Here is a 24,278-nt window from a genome sequence, read left to right as displayed (position 1 = left end):
ATCCTGTGGGGTAATTCTATTAAAACAATTTGGATCAAAAAACTATTAAAACATTAGTAGTGATTAGGGGTTATTTAGCTCGTAAGGGTGGCCATTCCATTGAAGGCTACCTGCAGATTTATAAAACTGGCATCATACCAGGCATAATGTATAGTTTAGAGGTATTGTCTGAGAGACATGTGTTGGCTTAACAAGATTGATGGGAAGATATGGTGCCCTATTCTGGCTTACTGATCAAAGCAATAAGGTGTGAACTAGGCCTGATTTCTCTTGTGACTCTTTGGAGAGTGGCGCATTGTACGTTTTATATCACATTATTATAAGTTAATGGCACGGATGGGACCTTTTTTGGTCAGATTCCTGGTAACACTCGGGCAAATCTAATTTATCGGGCTCACCAGGAGCTTTAAAATCCTAGTACAGAATTTCTTATGTTAATTAATCAAAATGTATCTAACTCTATTAACATCAGTGAATACATGCGGAAATTAAAAATTAAAGCAGTAGACTGGGACCAATCTACAAATTTGGCGGGACTTGCTTGTAAAAAGAATTACTGTGAATATATTGCTCACAGTTGTGTACTGTCTAAGCCTTGTAGTTATATCACTAAGACTAGCAGTGCTGCACTTAGAAGATTTTTATGGAGGTTGGGCTTTAATGTTCTGCCAACTTTGTCCCATGCCGGGGCTTGGCAGGCCATTCCATATGAAGCTAGGTAGTGTTGATTATTTAAGGGAGGCATTGAAACTGGCAGGGATATTTTAACAGAGTGCACAGTATTAGCTCCGGAGTATTGGAAAGGTTAAATTAAATGTTTGCAAATATATACAAATCAATTCTGGTCCTGTATTTATATGGCCAAGTCATTAGTAATAACGGGGACTTCGTATCATATTGTTAGGCAAAGTTTGTGTGCAGTACCCTCTGGGAACACTAAAAACAACTCTAACTACAGGTATAGGAAACCCAACCTTTGGTATAAGCTTGTACTATGCAGTTTTGGTAGCGTGTTGAGCAGCCAGCCTTATCTCAAGAGGGGTCAATGTGAGCTGTAGTGGAGTTACACCGAGATTTACAGTTACAAGTATTCAAATAAACTCTTACACTCAAGGTTTCTTGAATAAACAATTATTCATTTATTTATCAGTCAGTTAGAATAAGCCTTCTTCGGAAGCGAGCGATATAACAGTAACACTCAAATACACTTCATGAAATACACACTCTTAATATCTCTAAATCAGTAGATACCCCTTTGGGATGGCCCACAGACACTACCTACACCCTCAGGTGACTTCAATTGCTAGGGTGCTGGGGACATTAATATATCACTGTTGTATTTAGAATCATGGGGTACGATGTCAAAGGAAAAGATTATTTAGAACATACAAGAGACCACAAATATTCTGAAGCAGGCAAATACTTTTGGATCCCCCCAGAAAGAGTCATTCAATACAATAGGCTAAGCCAAAGTCAATATGCCAAAGTCTTATATGGGATGAAGCACCTCTGGTAGGTAAATGGAAAAGTCTTTGCACAATGTTTTAGAAGTCTTTGAAGAAAAGAAGAATCAAATGTTGGGCCACAAGCTGATTAGACATGTGAGTAGAAGAAGATGAAAGCAACTCTACAGCAAGAGGTAAGTTCTCTCAGACTCTGTACAGTACCTTTAAAGATGAAGAAAAGTTGCAGCAGATGACTCCTGTTCATTTACAGCTCTGCAGGTCTCACTGTTCCTGGGCCTCAGTCGTTGGGACAAGAGGGAGGACGTCGGGGGACTCCTGCAACGCACCGGGACGGTCAAAACTTGCAACCGGCAAACTTCACTTTCAGTGGCTGTTCAGTGTTTCAGCTCCTCGTGTCTACCGCAAATAGCAACACTTTGGTTCCTGGCTGTGGAGATGGACTTTCCTTGCTTCTGGGGTCCCGCACTCTGTTGAGGGGGCTCAGGCTTGGTCAGTCCAGCTTCCTGGGAGTCCGGAGGATCTTCCTGGAGCTCTTGGCCATCTTAAAAGCAACGCACACAACCTGGTGTTCCTCTCTCTGGCTATACGGTTTCCAGCAGCAACTCTGTGGAAATTCAACCAGCTCCGAGATGGATGTCCAGGTGGCTTACTTTGGAGTTGATTGGTCCCACCAACTCAAGGGGAGAAGTCGTCGTTGCAGGGGCTTCTCTGTCGATGCGAACTTGGCGTTTCGGCACTGCAGCAGGGCTTCACCAGGCAAACCAACGGTCCAGGAGTTGCAGCAGGCATCCTCTTCAAGTTCTTGTTCGGTTCCTTCGTCTAGTGGTCGACTCTGCCTTCCAAGCCAAAAGACTCGCCTTTTATTCAGTTCTCTCCCATTCATTCCAGCCTAGCTGTCAGTCACCCAGCAGGGTGGCTGTCCTTGCCGGACAGTCAGCCTGCCAATCATCACAGAGTGCATTTGGGTCTCCTAGGATACTAAGCACAGGGAGTTTCGGGCACCTCCCTCACTTCCTGCCTACCTCAAACATCCCGGAGCCAGAGGTGGGCTTCACTCGTGAATCCCGTCAAAGGCAAAGCGAACAATGGGACCAAACCTGGTTTGGCGCGCAGAGTAAATCTCAAGAAGGACCTTTCCACAAAGAAATGGTGAAAAAAAAGGAATGGGGCCATTTTGACAAAAATGGCACCCTTAGGTGCTTTACTGCACCTCTCAGTGAGAAAAGGGTAACATAAAAAATGTTAGATTAGAAGCTAGACAAAGGGGATACTAGGTAACCCCTCCAGCACCCTATTGTAAGATAGTGTGTGCTGGGTCTAGAACGTTACAAATGTAAGTAAAGTCAATTTCACTAAAACAGTAGTTGAACCAAGAGAAGGTATTTAAACCTTTGGAAAATCTGAAAGACTTCCCTGTGTCACTGCACTGAAGGAGCTGTGTGACACAATGTAAATGATGATGCCTATGGAGTTTGTCAGACTCCACAACCAAAAGAAATACAGTGTACAAAATCACATTGAAATACATGAGACAGTGGGGAAAAGTGTCACACTCTCTCCAGGTTAAAAAAATCATGTCCTCAAAATCCAGCAAAGTTGCTGCGGGGTCTCTAGGGTGGAGGGAATTAGCACATTTCTGAGAATTCTCCCTAACACATATCTGGAAAATTGTTTAAGTAATAAGAGTAATTAAATGAATGTTTGTATTTTAAGTATCTTAATTATGCCATTGATGTTTTTTTAACTGTGATTTGATTGTGTGTATTGATATTTAATATGTATGTTGGGTTATTGTGTATTGTTTTTTATGTGTTTTCATTTTGTGTAGTGTAAATGTTTGATTAAACCATATGCACTTCAATCAACAAAAATAATACTGAAATGTCTACTACCATAAATGTTTCCCTATTTAACAACTAATGACTGTGACTTGGCAAAAAAATGTATTCAAAAGAAAGGAATCTAAATCGCTTATCTTTAGGTGTTTAAGTAGCAGCTGGAATTCTGCTGGGAGCTGCCTTAAACACAGTCTGTTGGCTCTGAGATCCAAGCTATGCCTCACTAATGAACCCTAACAAGGCCGAAGAAAACTTGTCTGGAGTTTCTTGTGATCTCGTGCAAAAGGTATATGACCAGGCCGTTTGGCTGTACTGCCCATTTTGGGGTGGAACAACGCCTGATTTGCATATGGTCTTACCGCTTTCTGTAACTGCTTGGAAGGCTGAAGAACGATGGTCTAGAGAAGAGGTCAACAACCTTTGTCTCTTCAAACGTTTTGGCCTACAACTCCCAACAACCCTAGCCAGCACAGCCAATAGTGAAGGATCATGGTAGCAACAGTACAGCAGATCTCAAGAGCCGCGGGCTGCAGGCGCCTAGTCTAGAGGGTTGCCCAGAGCAACGCCAGAGGTTAGAATTAATTAAAGACCTTCCAGCACTCACTCCTTTTGTTTGCTTGCTGTGAGAGGAGCCACTGTGATCTCACAACTTAAATGTAGGAATAATAGTAATGCAATTCTTCCTTCAGGAATGGACCTGTAATATATGGTATACAATAACCTATACCATGTGCTATAAGGATATTACAAGAGGTCTGTGACTAAATAGAGGAACGAGGCAGAAGGTGACTGGTAATATCCTTTTTGTGTAAAGTAGGGGGTATTTCATAACACAAGGCTCAGTGCTCCAGATAAGATTTTGAGGTGGGAGTATTTTACTCCCTATTTTTAAACTTTGAGAGTAAATGTGATTTCAAGAGAGTAAAAATGACTTTTCTCCTTTACAAGAAAATAAAATGTATGTAACATCCAGCCGACTTGTGCAAACTGTATGGAAATCATTACCATGCGGCAGCTTTCTGCATTGTGACAGAATACACCTTTCATTATTTCTCTAAGGCCTGGCCATTTCATCTCTCCTGTATATATTTAAAAGTTGAAAACACAAAAGCCTAGCCAATTTCATATTAAAGCAAACATGAATTGTATTGTGTGGTTTGAGGTCCAATAGCAGAATTGTCTTTTGATGGTCAATGAAAGTCCTAATTTCCTCAAGCTCTAATGGTATTCCAATGTTATGATACAACAGTGCAGAGAGGCAAGGGACTCCATGCTAAATGTTATACCTAATCTCATGGTCAAATCATTAATTATATAGCGCTTTTGGCAAAGCACTGTAAATAGAACATATTTATCACAATTATCATTAAACCGAAGTCGGTAGTCCTTTATCAGCCTCGAAAGGATGAAAGGCTGAGTTGGCCTTGCCGGGATTCGAACCTGCAACCTACAGATCACGCACAGATCGCAGCAACGAGCGCTGAACCGGCTGAGTATCTTCGTGGCTAACATCCTTCAGCGGTCAGTAACCAGAGTATTGACTGAGGTATAATAATCACAGTGCATCGATGTTGGACGAACCATGTATGAAGCGCTACATAAAGTTAAATAGCTATCTGGACTATCACAGAGACAGGTTTTGCTGAGTTTCTATTTCAATTACAAATGTATCTTTCAGTTCTTTGTTTTTTAACAATGCTTGCACTTCCTGGAGAGTCAGATTTTGGATATTTTAATTGTAGTCTTGAAGATTTGAGAGGCTATAACACCTGTGATTGGTGTAATGACAATCACTCACCCTTGAAAAAGGACTCTCCTGCCCCTGACCATTTATAGAAAAGTACCTCAATGCCCGCAAGGTTGAATGGATGTAAACTAGACCGTGCAGGAACCAATGGGGAATGAGGAATTACAGTTACAGCTTAACCCTTGATCCGGCGCTAATAGCGCCGGACAGGTTGGCGGTAACGCTATTAGCGTGGACGACAACCCGCAGTAATACCGCCCAACTTGTGATAAAGCCCTAAGTGTAAACATGTTCTGCCTCTGCACAGAGCACAGGAACTCTGAATAATACAATTGTGCAATACTGATTTGCTTTCACTGGGAAAAAAGCATATTTTGTTACAAAAGATTTATTCTCAATTGCAACTTAGTTTTCTATCTTATTAATTATACAATCCTAAAATGCTAGGTAAATAAATATGCACAGTGCTTCTGTTTGCTCCATGAGCATCTACACACAACACAGCAGAAGCCGAATGGAAAGAAACCATTCCTTTTATCACAGTGTGCAGTTTATTTTTTTGAAAGGCTTCAGAGAAATACATTCTGTTCCAGAGGCTTTTCTCTATGGCTTGCAATTACATCCATGTAGATAAAAATCAAAAGAAGCGTTCTGGTTTCTGTCAAGTAACTTGACCTTTGCACTACCCTCTGCTCTTAACGTAAGTTTAAATGTACACAGGAAAATAATAAAGATGTATTTACAAGATTTTCATGCGTAAAAAGGCCTGGTATGAAACTTATCTGGAGGCCTGGCTGCACTGTGACATTCCCTTTAACACCTGGCCACAGTTGTTGATACATTTAAGTGTACAATATGTTTGGTTTTAAAATACTCATATGCAGCTTCTAATGTGTTGCCGAAAAATAGTTTAAGCAGCTTAATAAAATGAATCTAAAAAACGTTTTGTGATTTGAAGAAAATGATAACATGGAGATTCTCCTGTGACAAAACGCCAGCAGTGTCAATATACTACCATAAAGAGCTTAGTACTAATTAATGGCTTTAATGTGTCGGAGAAAGACATTTCAGAAGCAAGAAATTTGAAAAGCTAGTCAGCGGTTCAATGAAGTGCTGTAGTGAAAGCTGGAATTCTTCTTTGTGCTGACTCAAGCATGAAGCATTGTGATGTCACAGCCCAACTGTAATAATCTATTACAGTTGTATTGTCAGTTTCTAATTACAAGTAGTGATGTCACGACTAGTCTCTAATAAGAAAATTAAGGATACTGCAGAAGTATTAGAAGTTTGTTACATGGAGACATTTATGTAGATATTGTAGGCCGCCAAGTATTGTAAGATGGATACAGGAGGTGCATATAACAAGTTTCAAGGAGGCTTCTCACTGAGTAATCCCTGTAATGTATCTAAGAAGGGGGAGAAGTAACATGATGAAAAGAAATTTCTTATGATGACTATTGTCAGGAAATATATAGCTAGGAGGATGTATGACTTATGAGAATGTGTATGTTAACATTCAATGGCATCACTGCAAGAATCTAAAAGCCTACCTGAGTTGGAGTCTATGCTGCTTTTTCCAACTTCTTCACCAAGGTCATCAATGACTATAGAAACTGGGTCTTCGTCTGTCTTCAAATTAGTTTTTGAATGAAGAAACGGAGGTCCTGTAGAACAAATACTGAATGTGTCCGTTTTTCACAACGTAATAAGTGTGATTACAGTTTTAAATTAAAAATATTACTCACAACAATTGGATTTAGATCAGAATGTGTAAGTTAATACGATAACTAATTTCAGACAGTGGCAGAGTTCTGCCATCCACCAAATCTTCAGGTAACCCAAGCTCAAATATCTAATGTCGAGACAGCCTTACACAGAAGAACATCACCATTTACAAAACTGTTGTAATGAATCAGCATATACCCCAAATCACCCTCAACAGACTTTAAATCCGTTTATTGCCAAAAACCACCACCAACCTACAAACATCAAGCTCTCCAACACTTTTAATTCAAGCTTTGCACATCGCACACTCCACTAGAACCTACTTTTGACTAAATTCCGGCCATCCTCCCACCCTCTCAAAACAGACATCACCCAAAACAACCACCAAAAACAAAACCCCTCAATCTATAACTTCCACTTTTGCCAAGGCACAAGCCAAAAACAACCTCCCATAACCTTGCCTAAAAAATAAAATGTCTTTCATCGAACTTCCCACCATCGCCAAGTACCACAACTCGCCATTTTTCATAAACCACACGCTGCATAACATAAGTATGTCCAATATCCACTTTCATCAAAATGAACACACCACTTCTAACATCCAAAGTCTGTCACAACCCCCTACCACATTAACTCACAGCAAAGCATTAGGTCAATAGCTTAACTACTTCCATAATCAATAAAAAAAACTAACTACATTACCACCAAGCCCAAGAAAATACAAAATACCCAGTGTTCATCTACTCCTATACCCAACCCTAGGAAAAGGGGACTATAGCTCCTCACTTCACAGCCTCCATAGAATATGCAATTGTACAGGTCTGCAACAATAACAGATATAACAATTGCCCACAATGACAAAAACTCCACCCGACTAAACAACATACAATGACAACCATCTGATTACCAAATAAGTATAACCTACCTACAACCCCTGGGCACAAAACGAGCACAATCACTGATGAACCCTCAACAAAAACAAAGTCAATTTCAAAGAAAATAGAACTCCCAAGCTCTGCCAACCATGGACTGTAACTAACTCCTGCCGCAAGACTGCTTACAAAGAAAGCGCACTCCTCCGCACAAAACATCAACCTCACCATGAGACCACATATCCAACCTACAAATGACAAACAAAAACCCAACATAATTCTGACTGAAAACAGGGAGTTGCAAACTACCAGCTGCGTTTTATAGGCAGCCATTCTCATCCCTGTTCCTATTGGTCATCAAATACACAAAACTATCACTGCCCTGCCCATTCCGCATATGTCACATGCATTACTCCAACCATTAAGAATATTTGCTCTCAGCCAACACCAAAATACCCTGCCTCCTAGTGAGCACATGCTTGCTACCAAAACAATCCACAGATATCCGCAACATTCTCCTCCAAGGCAACATAGAACTGCTCATCCTCACAGAAACATAGCTAACAGTCCACTGTAAACTGGTCATACACAAAATAATGCTTCAGCCCTATAAAAAAGCCCAACAGAACTGCCTCTACAAACGTGGGGGAGATGCACTGTACCTAGAGAGCATTAATATAAAAAGTGCTACTGGCTAATCTATTGCAGGTTGTGACTGCCTCCTCTCAAAAAACTCAATTTCCCACATCACCACTCTATCTTGTTTTTCATGCTCTGACTAAAAGTACAAAACACATTTTACAGACTTTGGGCCTCATTACACGGTAGGCGGTAAGGGTTTACCAACCCGCAAAGGGACCAGGGAGCTAATTACGGTACCGCAATTTGCGGTGCCGTAATTAGCACCTTCCCCATTCCCCTTATGCCCTATGGGGCAAAAATGGGAATGGGGAAGGCCAATGGGGGAAGGGGGAATTACCGCCCCACCAACCTTGGAATAGGGCGGTAATTCCCCTTTCCACCAAGGCGGTGCCGGTATTTTACAGGCATGGACCAAGGTGCTAATAGCACCTTGGTCCACCGCCGTCCATGTAATGAGGCCTTGCGACTCCATAGCCAACAGTATCCTAAAGCATACACACATCACCATTTTGTAAGATTTAAACATCTTGTTGGACTGTCTCAATAAACACACAACAACATTACTAACTTCTAAATTGGCATCAATTCACCTAAAACAACTAGTCAAGGGATCTAAGCTAAAAGCTGGAGGTAAGGCAGTCGCCCTACCAGCAAGAAAAGCCGGTGCTGGTAATGACAGCAAATCCCCTCATGGCATGCTATAGGTCTCTATGAATGGGCATTTACACTGCTACTCTGGCACTCGGAATCGGGCGGCATTGTGAGTGCCGGAAACGGTATCTACATTTGACAGTATTCTGACGGCTCTGCCTGCAAATTCAGAATGAGGCCCTCTGTCTCTTCTACCTGTATCTGGATGAATATGTCGAGTACCATGAACTCTTTCTCTATACCCGTTGAGCATCATGCTCGTCAGTCTTCTTTCTCTCTTTTCCACTGCGCTATGCGTACCAGCAAGCCTAGTGGCTGAAGAGAGCAATGTGCATCCCAGCAGCATTGCAGACATTCAGCTGGAGGGGGGCAAGGATCCAGAAATTACTTTGTTTCAGCATGCCATCATTTCCAAACACCATCGGACAAACAGGTAAAAAGGTGTGCGGCTTAAGGCCTGTTTTACGTCATTTGGTGACTAATCCAGCCCTTGGGGGAAAGAAGGCATCGGTTAGTTCGGCAAATCAGCTAACAGTAGAAGCCAATGGCAAGAACAGGGGGAGGATGACAAAGGGGCAGTGCGGCCAGGACAGTCTGGGTTGTTCAGATGAGGTCAAGGGAGGAGAAGGATGACCAAGAGATGAGGCAGAGGGAGTACGGTGCAGCAGGGTGTGGAGGAGAATTTTTAAGAGCATGTGCAAAGTGAGGTATTAGTTTCTGAGAAAAAGTGGTACTTGGGTGTGAGAGTGTGTTACTGTGAGTGAGTGGAAGGGGAGTGGGTAAAATGGTGACAGAGTTATTGAGAAGGGTGACAGAGTGAAAGGAAGGTGATTGTTGAGAAAGTGTGGGTGGAGTGTAGTAGGAGGGTGTGGTGGAACATAGTAGAATGTGACTAGTCAGAGAGGAGCGTAATGCATGGAGTAGCAGGAAGAGGAAGAACAGTAGCAGAAGACAGTGGGGAGGTGAGTGTAGTACAGAATAGTGGAGAGGAGAGTGTAGTAGAGCATTGGATAGCAGAATGTAGTGTGAGAAGCAGGAAATAAAGTATAGTAGAGAGCAGTGGAGAGGAGAGTTTAGTAGAGGGTAGTGGTGAGAAAAGTGTAGTAGAGAGTAAAAGGAGAAGAGTGTTGGAAAGAGTGATGGGAGTAGAGAGTAGTAGATAGTAAGACCTGAGGGTGGAGGTAAAGAGGAAAGCAAGAGAGAGAAAGAAAGAAAAAGTGAGAGAGAAAGAGAGAAAGAGAGAGAAAGAGAGGAATATTGGAAGGAGAAAAGAGAGAGTGTGAGGGAGAGAGGGGGTGACAGTGGGAGGAACAGTAGGAAGGAGAATAGGAGAGAGAGGAAAGTGACAGAACCTCAGGACGAGGAGTACAAGGGTTTGAAATGAAAGGGCAAGTGCAACCTGGGTATTTGGAGACCATTTTGATTTGTGTGGGGCCGTTGGCTAGGATCCACCTAGAAATTTGCAGCAGGAGTTAGAGAGAAAAGGTGTTTGCCTTTCGGCCATCACATCCAGTCAGACAGAATTTTAGATAGTCGTGGTAACTGATCTATTATCAACCATTTGTGGTTGAAGGATGCATGGGCTAGGGCAGGAAAGGTCTAAGGGAGATAATAGAAAGCGGGATGGCTTGTAGTGCGGCCCTTTGCTGAAATGTCAATACAAAACCTTTGAACCTTCTCTCAAGTTGCTATGTTCTTGAGGCTATCAGTGACAGTATAAATTGGTTTCCCCAGGGCCTTTGCCCCATTCCCAGTTTGTGTAGTTTTGCCACACATGCCCCCTAAACACAGTTTATGAAGATGTTCAAGTCAGGATGGCATATATTTTTTGGATCAATTCATAGTTACCGGTCGTGAGCATGGAGGGGGTTCAGGAGAAAAGCATGAGTAAGTGTGCATTCCGCAGATTAAAACAGGATCGCCAACGCAATCAGGAGCTTACCACATACTCACGGGTGGATGGGACAGTCAGCAGCAGTAGGAAGCAGGCAGAATAAACACATGCCATCTGCAGGGAACCATGGTGGAATCACCATGCACAAATGACAGGGCCACCCGATTCCAAGATGTAGCTGCGAACTGCCCACCACTGATTACCAGGTTAAAAAACAGTCCTAGGAGGGGGCCACCAGGGGGCGCAGAGACATCCATGAACTCTGCGTGAGCTCTGCTGCAGCTGCCCCGAAAGATGGACTGAGCCCCCTCCTTTTGGACCCCCCCGCTGAAAGAAGAGCGTGAGGCTGCAGTGGGAATACTTCCCCGAGCTTTGGGAGAAACCTCGAGCGAAAACGGACCTGGGATCCCAGCAAAATCCGAGTTCCAAGCCACGGCCTCCTGAATCGCCACGGCCTCCTGAATCAAGGCGAAAGTGAAACCAACCAAGCACACGTGTGCTGCGGAGTATTGCCGGCGAAACCCGTGCCGCGAACCCGCAGACGGAGTATACGCGACCACCCATGACCACAACTCTGAATGGAAAACCGGCATCAACAGGTGGGTGCCCAAGCCTTGGATCCACCCAAAACCCCGCTCCGGAGGCCTCCCCTGTCTAGCACTGAGCGGTGTAACATCCACAACATGAGGCGAGACCCGTTTGCTGCCCGCCCCCCCCACGGCATCGGATCAGCAGCCGCACACACACAGTGTGAACCCACGCGACATCTGCTCTCCCCCCACCCCCGGACCGCATCAGATGGAGACCGCGGGCTCACTCCTTGTGAGTAGTCTGGGACTCGGCGCCTTGCCCAGGCCCCCCCCCACAACCCACCGCGACTCCCTGACCCTGAATGGATTTGACTGTACAACGGAGCTAAAGCACCCCATGCTACCCTGAGAGGAAGCCCCCACCCCGATTCACCAGCAGACCACCCAGGAGCCAAACGTGGAGAAACCACGCACACTCGACTTCACCCTCAGAGGCGAGGCGCACCCACGGTGACCAGGGACGTGGAGCTAATTACCCCAGCCCCCGACCTATCAGTCCCACACCTCACTGCCCCCACGGACTGGACACCTGGAAGACACTGGATGGCCTCCTGCTGCCGCTAAAAGAGCCCTACTGGCACATCACGCGCACTCCAAAAGCGATCCGTGAAGCCCAACTAAATTACAAAGCACCTCAGACCCACTATTAGCAGAGGTGAACAGGATAACCCCCACCAACATTCCGGCAACTAGAGCCACAACAAAGAGGCCTTGCCCCGAACCTCGGCATAAGACGCCCCCCTTGGAACAGTTCAACACCGAAGTATAATACGGAAAGACCCTCACAACATCCGAGGCAAATCGGGGGTGAGGCCCCAGATTACAGGACGTGAACCCCCCACCACATGGACGGCGAATATTGACCCGAATAGTGCTGTTGCCCTCCTGAGAACACGCACGAGATACCCCGAGCCCCGAGAATCCTCTGGTGGTACACCTCGCTTGCTAAACAGAACCCACACCAGACGGGGGGTACGGCCCCAGGATACAGGGCGTGTGCCTCCTTCAACCATAAGAACCATGTACACCCTTGCCGCCATCTCCCCAGCAGTGTACCCCAATATCTAAACCTAACGCTGTAACCAACCCACCACTCCCAAGAGGGAATCAGTTTATGTGCCCTGTAACGGACCAGTATAGAGGGTAAGGCCCCCAAACCAGGGGAGTGTGCCTCCTCTGCCTGTCGCTCTGCAGGAATCAAGACATCACCATCAAAGACCTGTATGAACTTCAAGCACAAGCTCCTGCACTTCGCCTACACCCCCACTCTTCCCACTCTAACTTAACCGACAATGGCAAACAACCTCACCACGGGAAATGACCTACCCGCGGCAACGAAAGGAGATATCGCAGCCCTCCTGGGTGAAATAAAGATCTTGGGCACCAATATAGGAGGCAAAATAGACAGGATCACTCAGAGGTTGGACAGTATGGAAGACAGACTTGAAGGGGTGGAGAACAACCAAGCTTCTATTGACACTCTCGAGGCACAGCTTGACCAGAGAATGACAGAATTGGAACGCCGGGAAGAAGATTTCAAACTTAAGCTTGATGATTTAGAGAACAGAGAGAGACGGAACAACATCCGCATTTTTTGGAATCCCGGAAAGAGAGGGCGAAACAGAAACGGACTTGAAGGAGACACTCCACAACATTATTGAACTACTAACGGCAGATGATGACGTGGACGAACCAATCACGGAGCGGATCCATAGAGCAGGGGGCCCCTCGGGAGGACCGCGATCAGTCCTGGACCGATTTCACCGCTTCCGGGACAAAGCCCAAATCCTCGATAAAGCCAGAAAGTGTGACACGATCACGTTGGGAGGTACGCAGATCTCGATTTATCAGGACTTGTCCTCTCTGACACTAGCCCTCAGGAGGATGTGTGGCCCCCTCACTAAGAAACTCAAAGAGGAAAACATCAGATATAGATGAGGCTACCCCTTCTCCCTAACATTTGAATATGAAGGAACCAGACACAGACTAAGATCCGAAAAAGAGATAAAGGCATGCATCCACAACCTTCTTGGCTCTCCAGGTGAAGAACCGAGGCGAGACGAGAAACAAAGAGAAGATCGAGAGTGGCATACCCAAGGTGCTCGAAGAAGGAGGGTGAAGGGATCCCGGAAGTTCAGAAGAGGCAATCTCTCCCCAGAGGGGGAAAACTGAAGACTCCATAATTCCGGTAAGATCAAACCAATGCAGTGAATTACATGACATACACAGGAGACACTAGCACTGACTCAATCCCGCAACCCTAATGGATAAAATTAGGGGGGGGACCATGGATGGGCTCAATACCAATAGAGACGGTACATTTGGACAAGGGGCGTGATGCAACGGGCCCTACAGGTGGTTCGATACCGACTCGGTGCTGTTAACTGGGTGCGATCGAACGCCACTAACTGGGAATGGGGGAGGAGGGGAGGGGTAGTAAGGGAGGGTTTAAGTACTGGGTAAAGGTCGAAGCAGTACCCACAGACTCATGCAAATACCAATGCAGTGCACGAATTAGAGCAGACATGTATCATCGTATGGCCACCAAGAGACATCTTTCCAAGAATATAACCAATGGCAATGAATACTAATACGGGGCATAGCGCCCCTTTGAGAGTAGGAACACTCAACGTTAAAGGCCTCAATTTCCCAACAAAACGCTCGCTAGTAGCTAGGGAATTCCGCAGGGCCGAACTCGACATTCTCCTTCTGCAAGAAACTAAGTGTATGAAGGGTGAAGAGCGACAAATCTTACCGAAACAAGCTGGAACAGAATTCTGGGGCTCCGGCCCATTGAGAAAAGGGGGAGTCGGGATTCTTCTCAGGAAAGGCATAGAATTCCATCTCACCAAGTCATGGTCCAATGTAGAAGGCAGAGCACTCCTAATCAACGGTCATATAGGGAGAATAAATGTAACGATCGCCACCCTCTACTCCCCGAATACGTGTCAGACCAGATTCCTCACTAAAACGATTCCAAAGATTCTACTTGAGGCGTCTGGCCATATTGTTTTAGGGGGTGACTTCAACCAATGGGCAGACCCCATCAAGGATCGTAAACCTAGCAACCCTGACGTAAAACTCAGCGGTAGAACCGACCGAACTGAACTGGCCAGTATGATGGAAACGTATAACAAGAAAGAAGTGTGGAGAGAAGGCCGCCCAGACGAACAGGGCTTCACTTTCTATTCAACCCCCCACAACACATACACCAGAATTGATTATGTATACGTATCCGGAGAACTTGCAGAGACGGTATCACACTCAGAGAAAACTCCGATCACTTGGTCCGATCATGACATGGTCCGTACAGACATCCAGTGGGCGAACCTACCAGTCAAAAATGGGAAATGGCGATGCAATGAGACCCTCTGGAAAGACGCAGTCTTCAAGGCAGAAATGGAGACTGAAATCTCCCAGTTTCTTGAAATCAATGACAACGGTGAGGTATCCAAGCAAACCGTATGGGAGGCCGCTAAAGCCACCTGGAGGGGGTTTCTGATAAGAGAAGGTGCCTCAAAGAAAGGGGAGAGAAACATTATCGAACACAGGTTACGAACTGAAATCTCTCAGCTGGAATCCAACAACCGGAGAGCCTCAGAGCCTGACCGAGCAAAACTGAACAAGGCAAGGGAAAAGAGGAATGAACTGAAGCTCTTAGAACATGAACACATAGTACGCAAGCTGAGATTCCAAAAATTTTATGAAAAGGGAGACAAGGCAGACGCACTCCTTGCTGCAAGACTTAGAGAACAGAGAGCCGAGCGGAGAATCCTACAAATAATCGACGGCACCTCCCCTAACTCTCACTCTCCCACTACCATTCCAGAAAGCTTTGCTAACTTCTATGAAAGCCTATACACCTCTGAGATAAACCCCGACCAGCCGGAAATAGAATCCTACCTGTCCACAATACACATGCCCCACATACCAGCCGCAGACGCCGATTTGCTGGAATCCCCCATATCCGAACTGGAAGTCCAAGCGGCAGTAAAGAGACTCAACCTGGGTAAATCACCAGGGGAGGATGGCTATGCTGCTGGATTCTATAAAACATTTACTTCCCTCCTTTCCCCCTTCCTCACAGATCTTTTTAACGAAATGATCGACACTGGGAAGCCCCCCAACTCTTTCATCAGGGCGCTGATTACGGTTATCCCGAAGGAGGGGAGGGACCCTACGAAATGTACCTCCTACCACCCCATCCTACTGCTCAACCTGAATGCAAAAATCTATGCGAGGGTTCTCGCCGCAAGGCTCGAGACATTAATGCCCCAACTCATACATTCCGACCAAGTCGGGTTCATACTTGGTAGGCAAGGAGCTGACACAATGTGTAAGACCCTGCACTTGATCCACGCATCCCAAACCACAGCCAATGACCCAACTCTCCTATCCATCGATGCAGAGAAGGCCTTCGATAGAGTTGAATGGGGATTCCTAAGAGCAGTCCTGCGCAAGGTCGGAATGGGCCCGAGATTCAGGAGGGCAATACACCCGGTCTACACGGACCCCAAAGCGGCAATATTCGTAAACGGCGAGTACTCCAGATGGTTCACCCTAGAGCGAGGAACTCGCCAGGGATGCCCCCTTTCTGCAATTCTTTTTGCACTCCCCCTAGAACCCTTGGCAATTACTATGAGAACTGACCCAATAGTGAAAGGTATAAAACTGGGGTCGACAGAGTAGAAAGTGGCCTTATACGCAGATGATATCCTCCTCCACGTTACCAATCCCACAATTTTGATCCCCCGGGCTCTCCTCCTACTAGATGAATATGGCAAACTCTCAGGGTTCAAGGTAAATTCACAGAAATCCACGCTCTTCCCACTCCAAGGCCAGGTGGATGCAAACATCTCTAAATTTTCCACCCTAGGTCTCACAATCGAGCATGTAAAACTATGTTACTTAGGGATTTGGATCACCAGAAAATTGCATGACCTTTATGAGGTGAACTTCCCCCCCTTACTAAAACAATTTCGGGCCGACTTGGCCAGATGGGAGAAGCTCGATATCCTGGCTGGGCCGACTCAATGCGGTGAAAATGGTATCCCTTCCCCGATTCCTGTACCCCTTCCAAATGCTACCCATTAGAATCCCAAACAGCTTTTTCGTTGAAACCAAAAGAGCCATTCTCAAATTCCTCTGGCAGGGGAATAAGCCAAGGATCTCGTACAAGATTCTAAACGCTCCCCAAAGAGAAGGGTGGGGTTGGCCTTCCGAACCTGCAAAAATACTACGAGGCTTCCCAACTCAGAGTCCTCATCCCCCATCTACACAATTTTACAAAAACTCAATGGGTCAACATGGATAATCACTACTTCTCGCCCGCCACAGTTTCTGAATGGCTGTGGTCTCCCAAAAAACGGATTTGTAGAAAGCTTAAAGACCACCCAATACTCAGCACCATATGGGACATTTGGACTCCAGGCAAGAATATGCAAAACATTACCACATGGCCCGCCCCCTTGAGCCATCTAGGGTCTCCCGGAATCAACGACCAAATCCCAAACGTAGGAAGGTTCCAAGCATGGTATGAAGCTAGCCTGGAGAGAGTTGGGCAACTACAAAGAAAGGATTCTTCTGGAACTAACAGAGGCCCTCGGAATTGGCCCCCTGTTCACGTTTCAATACCTCCAAATAAAAGGCGTCTTGACAAGACCAAAATGGAAACCTAGTCTAATGAGGGACCTCACACCCTTTGAGAAAATATTAGACTTAAGAACAGAAATGAAAGGTCTGATCTCAATAATGTACAAAGAACTGATAGAGGGGGAGGAGGGAAACACAGACTTATTGAGAGACAAATGGGGAAGAGATTTCAGTGAACAGTTCACCCCGGACCTTTGGAGGACAATATGTAAAGCAGCTACACAAATCTCTGTTGCCAATCAATACAAACTCCATGCCATCCAATTGCTCCACAGATGGCAATACCCACCCAATTATCCAAAATGTTCCAAACATCCAGTCCGGAATGCGGGAGGGGTTTCGGAGAAAATGCAGACTACTGGCATATGTGGTGGGGCTGCACCCATGTGAAAGTCTTCTGGAACGAGGTCTTAGGCTGGATAAAAGAGATCGACGGTATCACTAGAACATTAGATCCGTACCTTATACTGTTTGGCTTGGAGCAAGATGACGACGACTGGATCAGAGTGAGGGACTTGGCCCCACAGCTACTCCTGGCGGCCCGGGCTGTACTGGTCACGAAGTGGAAATCCACCTCACTCCCCACCAAAAATGAATGGATCAACGTTGCCACCAACATATGCATAATGGAACACATTACAGCATCACTTCACGGAAGATCGGCACCAGTCGAGGCCCTAAGGTCAGACTACAAAACTAAATATCTCCCTAATGTGCTTTTCCGAGGCTCACCTACCAACCTCCCCTGAGAGGACCCGAACACAATATAGAACATGACTCACTACTCTGTATTGTCCTACTCTCACCGCTGTAGCCATCCCTACAACGCACAAGAGGCCTTGATGTCTATCTCCAAACCACTGCAGAGATTTAACTGAAAACTGCCCGACCAACTGGGAGGTGGGGGGCGGGAAGACGGGAAAGGGGAGTCAGGTACGACCATAGGACTGGATCAGAGACAATGAGTTTGTTAATACGAATATCGATCACACTAAATCTCACTGGTCTGTCCTGTATCTCAAAGCTTGAAATTGTTGTTGTACCGTGACTTATGTTTGTAAAACAAATAAGGAAAAATGTACACACAAAAAAAACAGTCCTAGGTTAGTGTCAGTGCAAACACCAATTTGGGGAAAGGTTTACTCAGCTCATGCAGGTGTTCCGCTCACACCCTCATTGTCCCACTCGCACACAGTAACACCATAAAAATGGGGAAAGAATGCATCAAGGGAGTTTGGAGATGGGTTGGCAGCACAGAGTAGTTTGGAAGGAGAAAACAAGTAGGAAGGGGGGAATGTGAAGAGCATGGAAAAAGATGGATAAAGGTCAGAGGAAAGCCACAAAGAGTCGGTTGGAGAAAGAGAAGATAAAGACAGAGTGACTGACAGGTGAAGGGACAGGAAGACCTTGCAGAAGGAGAAGATCATCAATAGAGAAGAGGAAATGGGGACAGTGCATGGACAAGAAGGTGCTGGAGAAGGGACAGGTGAAAGTGAGGAGGAGTATTACATAAAGATAGGGGGGCCCCTGTGGACATGCGTGTATTGGGGCAATATACAATAATCAACAAAAAACCTAAACAGAATCATCGACATAACATCAGGAAGGATGAGAATAAAAAGCCATAACTGAGCTTTCGAAGAACCCATCTATAGTCATAAAGCCAGCAGACAAAGGAGGAGGAATTGTCCTGATGACCTCTGTGCAATATCTGTCTATGATGAACACACTACTGATGGATGAAGAAAGTTATGAGAAAATAAAGAAAGAACCAACTAAAGAAGTTATGAAACAAATTATTGAGATGACCAGTTATGCACGAGACCGCAGCTGGATAACAAAAAAGGAGTGTGAATTTTTGATTACCAACCAAGGGCGGACACCGATGTTATATGCTCTTCCTAAAATCCACAAAAATCTTGAAAACCCGCGGGGCAACCAATTGTCTCCGGCTGTGGGTCCGTTCTAGAACCAGAAAATGTTGCGTGAGAAACCTTATTTTGGAATGTGCGCAACTGACCAATTTGTTAATTTATGGTTATAGCAGTAAGACCACAGGAGCAGCAGAGGTAGGGAACAGTTGGTTTCGCACCAGTTTTCACTGAAAAAGATAGAAAAATGGAAAACTAGTTTTTGCTCACCAACCGCGCTCACAGACTGATATTTAAATGTACATTAATAAATCAATGATATTACTCGAGTAAATATGAGTCCATAAACACATTTTTAATCCAGGACTTGAACTGCCCATCAAAACTAAAGTTGTCTGCCAACACGTGTTTCAATATTATTCCCAAACCAAAGGGATTGCTATGGGTGCCAAATATGCCCCCTCTTTAGCGAATTTGTTCATGTCTTATTTTGAAGATCAACATATTTATCACAATAATGTTTTTTTGATGATATTAAAATCTGGAAAAGATACATCGATGATGTTTTTGTGGTTTGGTCCGGCAGTTTAGATAACTTCAATACTTTTTTTACAACTTCTTAATCAGAACCCCTTTGACATTAAATTTACGTGACATATCCATGCTACAGAAATGGTTTTTCTTGATCTCCATATCTATATTGAGAACAATAACATACAGACAAGGACCCATTGTAAGACTACTGCCGTAAATGCAATCTTACATGCAGGAAGCAGTCACAGGAAAAGCGTGATTCAAAACATACCATGAGGTGAATTCCTTCGATCCAGACGAAATTGTAGTCAAGATTCGCAATTTCTAAAAGAATGTAAGTTGATTGGTGATAGATTTATGGAAAGAGGATACCGTCCAGATATTATCAATAGGGCGGTCAATTCATCTGAACAAGAGGATCGTACCAAATTACTCACCAAACAAACGAGCCGTAATAAAAATGTTCAAGGCCATGTCAACTTCATTACCAAATATTCTAATGATTGTAAGTTTCTGTTTTACATCTTGCAGAAACATTGCAACATGTTGAAATTAGATTGGGATTTGAGTCAATATATTTCTGAAAAACCGAATATAATTTTCACTAAATCTCCGATTTTGAAAAATCACCTGTGTCCCTCTTTCCCTAAATCCGAACCAATGAGACAGTTGAATTGGTTATCTACATTAACTAAACCATCTGGCTTTTACAAATGTGGGACTTGCAACTTTGGCCAATTTGCTTTGTCACCCACTAAAACCTTCACTTGCCATGGTGGCTCACAAGTCAAGATTAATGATTTTATCAACTGCCGTTCCAAATTCATCATATATGGTATAATCTGTGTCTGTAATAAGATCTATGTGGGCAGCACTATCCGAGAATTACGCACAAGGGTTAGAGAACATTTGCTAACCTAAATAGTCAGGATCCTAAATTTCCTTTTGCTACCCACTGGCAAACTCATCATCAACACATCAAGCAACATCCGAGAGGATGTGATCGCCAACTTGCTTTGCACCAACAAGAGGTCCGTATGATTTGCAGACTCTGCTGTGTACAACTTGGCCTCAACCAAGAACATGAACTAAATTTTTTCCTTTGAATGTGAACTCACTAGATGTTGACTATCTCTGCCAACTTTGACCACTCTAAGTTTTATTTGGGGTGCGCTCTCGGGATTTATCATCATGATATTGTCTGTAGATGCTGGAGTGATCCTGTGCAGCTCTCCTTTGTATTAATAATGGAATACAAAATTTGCCATCACAATCGGCAGCATAATTAAATCACTATAACATATTGATTATATACCCATCTGAAACAATTACAGTTTACTACTGTAAATTAATAATGATCAGCCCATTTGTTCTGACTTATTTGTTCATATTAGTATACACGTACCTTCACATAACTAATATCACATGTATATGCATAATGAGATGGCACATATATTACCACAACTGGTTAAAAGGCGATTTTGCCCTAACCCAATGCTTAAGTGAGGGCAGCTTAATTTCATCAGTTTAATAACTGATGACATATACAACGTTCCACCTCTCACAAACTCTTTCTATTACATGCCGAGATCACTATGACAACGCGTTCCGATCACGTTACTTGTCCGGTGTACACGGCTTTACTTTCATTAGTAGGGGCTTTTGAGTGCGGCGCACTTCCTGCAGAAGAACGCCGCTTTCCGACTTGCTGCAACAAAGCAGCTCTCTATCAGACACGCAATCAAGCGTTTAATAGGTGAGAGTCCTAGACATTTTGGTTGCGCGCATTAATTGAGGAACTTTACATTATGTGCATGAATAAGCCGATTAGTACCTGTGCTATCTCGTATACACTAAGCCACTTTGCTTTTTAATGCTATTTAAGGTGCTGCCTGTGAATTTTGCTGCCGTAAATGTACGAACTACATTTGGGAAATGATGACCAGCAGTAAAGCTGACTCAATACGCGACAGACCAATTTTGAATACTATCATTGCAGGAATTGACGTTTTTACCTATACATCGCGGGAAGTTAGGTGAGTGATGTTTAAAATCAGTTTGTGTTTTTTTTAGATAAGGGACATGAATCTTTAAATGTAAATTGGAATTAAGGCAAAACTGTGCTTTCAAGCAAATAATTTTTTCTGCTGCAGCATTACAGTCTCTGCACGTGTGTATTTACCAACTGGTGATCAAACCAAATGTAGATGTGAATACCTTGTTTTTCTAACCAAATCGCACTAAATCAAGTGATTTCAAACCCTCACAGCACAGACAGGTAAGATGCATCCCATCTTATGTCTGGCTGTTTAAACTACTAAATTTGATATCATAACCAGGACTTTTATGACACAGGCATCAACAGTATACATTACTTGCTTTACCTACCATACTATACGTTTATCTTACTTATAACAAGGAATGTTTAGTATCAAATGGGCATATTATTTAATAGAATGAAATATAAGTAGAAGTTGACATAGACATTACTAATTATTATTATTTGGTTACCCAAAGTATGGCATGGTATCACCTAACTCACAATGGTGTCTGAATGGTAGCAAATGGACATGATTCCCAACTGAATGCAACACAAGCAGTACCCCACATTAAACCAAGCGGCCCAGACCATGGGCAATTAAATTTGTTTCATGGGTGTATAATCAACCTCAATGCACTTTAACTATGACAATGTTTTCATATATGCTTCTCACTCATTGCGCCATATGAAAAATGTACTTATGGTGGTGTAATTTAAGTGATAATTAACTAAGTCTTCTTGTTTTCTCTCTTCCTTTGCCCCCTACCCTATCCCTTTTTTCCCTCTCTATCCCTGCTTTTGCTCATCATTTTGTTTGACTGATTTCTACAAAATGCAATCTTTGGTATATGTCTTCATGATTTATGTTGATTATGAATGTTTTAGCATTTTGACACTACTTCTCCGCCCTGATGACGACCTGAGTGGGTCCAAACACGTGTTGGCGGGCAACTTTAGTTTTGACAGGCAGTTCAAGTCCTGGATTAAAACATGTTTTATGGACTAATATTTACTGGAGTAATATCATTGATTTATTAATGGACATTTAAATATCAGTCTGTGAGCACGGTTGGTAAGGAAAAACAAGTTTTCTATTTTTCCATTCTAGAACCACTTTGTAAATTTGTGGACTCATTATTAAAACCTTTGAGCATTTTAACATCAACATACCTTTATGATATTACTCACACAATTCAAATCTTTGAAGAACTACCATTTGACCAAAGGAGACATTGGTTGTTGACAATGGACATTAAGTCCTTGTACACCAGCATACCACAAACAATGGCAATAGAGTACATGAGGGAACATCTCAACCAATATACGCTTCAGGACAGAGTGCCTGACTGTTTTATCATTGAATTCGTGACATTAGCTCTTTGTAAGAACTATTTTGAGTTTAATAGCCAGTTCTTTTGTCAAACTAATGGAATGGCCATGGGTGCAACATTTGCACCCAGTCTAGCAATTCTCTTTATGTCAGATTTTGAAAATACAAATATCCTTTTGGACAAAAATCCTTTAGAAAACCAGATCCACCACTTGAAGAGATTTATTGATGACATCCTCTTCATTTGGGAAGGAACAGAAACAGACCTCCAACTGTTCCTACAGTGGCTCAATAATGTGGATGGCAATATTCAATTCACGATGGACTATAGCAAAATGGAGGTGAACTTTCTAAACCTGAGAATTCCACATGCTGATGGTGCCCTCAAATGCAACCTATATCGAAAACCCAGTGACAGGAGACAGGAATACACTGTTACACTTTTCCAGTGACCATCCAAAACATCTTCACGAAAATCTTCTGTATGGACAATATCTCCGGATCAGGAGGAATTGCACTAGTCTGGAACACTTTTACAATCATGCTCTGGAACTTGACACACGGCTCACCCAGAGGGGATATCCCTGTTAATGTATCTCAAAATCCAGAAAACAGTCACGATTCTCCAATAGGGACGCCTTACTGACCCCCAAACAAATTTCCAAAGTTGACGACTCAAGGACAACATGTGTAATTACCCATGAGACACACACTTTTCAAATTCAAAAGTTAATTTCCAAATACTGGCCACTAACAAGACTGAGCCTTCCTAATGAACCACCACCAAGGTTTGCAATCAAGCGTGCTAAAAATCTCAAAGACCAGTTGGTCCACTCCAAATATTTAAAACCTGCTCCCCGACTGGGCCTGTGGAACCTCAGAACCATAACAGGGCCCTTTCCATGCAGTAGCTGTACCGCTTGTAGGTTTACCAAGAAAACTGAGGAATTTGGCATTAATGGAAGGGCCTGGGTCCTTCGCAACCTGACAAACTGCAAGACTAAACAGGTAGTCTATTGTATAGAATGCCCATGTGGTCTAAGGTACATGGGCCAAACAATAAGACCCGTTTACATCAGAATCTGTGAACACAGATCAAGGATCTGGTGTTGAAATTGGAGTGCACCGTCGGTAGGTCACTATATAGAAATTCAGCACTCCGTGGACGACATGACATGGTGGGTCCTTGACATTGTTACATGCTCTTCCAATGTTTTAGGAAGCCTATTACAAAAAGAAGCTAGATGGATACACAAAGTGGATTCATTTTACAGAGGACTTAATGAGGAATGTGTACCACCAGTCTAAAAAAATCAGTACCATCACCAATAGCCTTACCGATATGCAACCACACTCTGCCTTAATCTAACCTGACACTAGTGCAAACAATCCTGACCTTCGTCTGACATAAACATATCTGACGTA

General features: G+C 43.8%; 1 protein-coding gene across 5 annotated transcripts in view; it reads right to left on the bottom strand.

Annotated features, from left to right (window-relative positions):
• The window catches only part of LOC138567645 (zinc finger protein 583-like), a 441,626-nt gene that overhangs the window by 256,338 nt on the left and 161,010 nt on the right, over positions 1–24,278 (bottom strand). For 4 of the 5 annotated variants that reach the window (XR_011302266.1, XM_069646113.1, XM_069646111.1 and 1 more), the window contains exon 4: positions 6,602–6,715. The exons of the other annotated variant lie outside the window; for it this stretch is intronic. Coding sequence is in view for 3 of the 4 variants with exons in the window: in XM_069646113.1 (XP_069502214.1) it covers positions 6,602–6,715 (114 nt within the window). In the remaining variant the exon portion in view is untranslated. The remainder of the gene's footprint in view (positions 1–6,601; positions 6,716–24,278) is intronic. 5 annotated transcript variants of the gene reach the window in all.

The sequence above is a fragment of the Ambystoma mexicanum genome, chromosome 2p, assembly GCF_040938575.1.
Source record: "Ambystoma mexicanum isolate Mex_15411 chromosome 2p, UKY_AmexF1_1, whole genome shotgun sequence".
NCBI classification, from domain to species: Eukaryota; Metazoa; Chordata; class Amphibia; order Caudata; family Ambystomatidae; genus Ambystoma; species Ambystoma mexicanum.
This window is presented reverse-complemented; position numbering and strand designations above follow the sequence as displayed.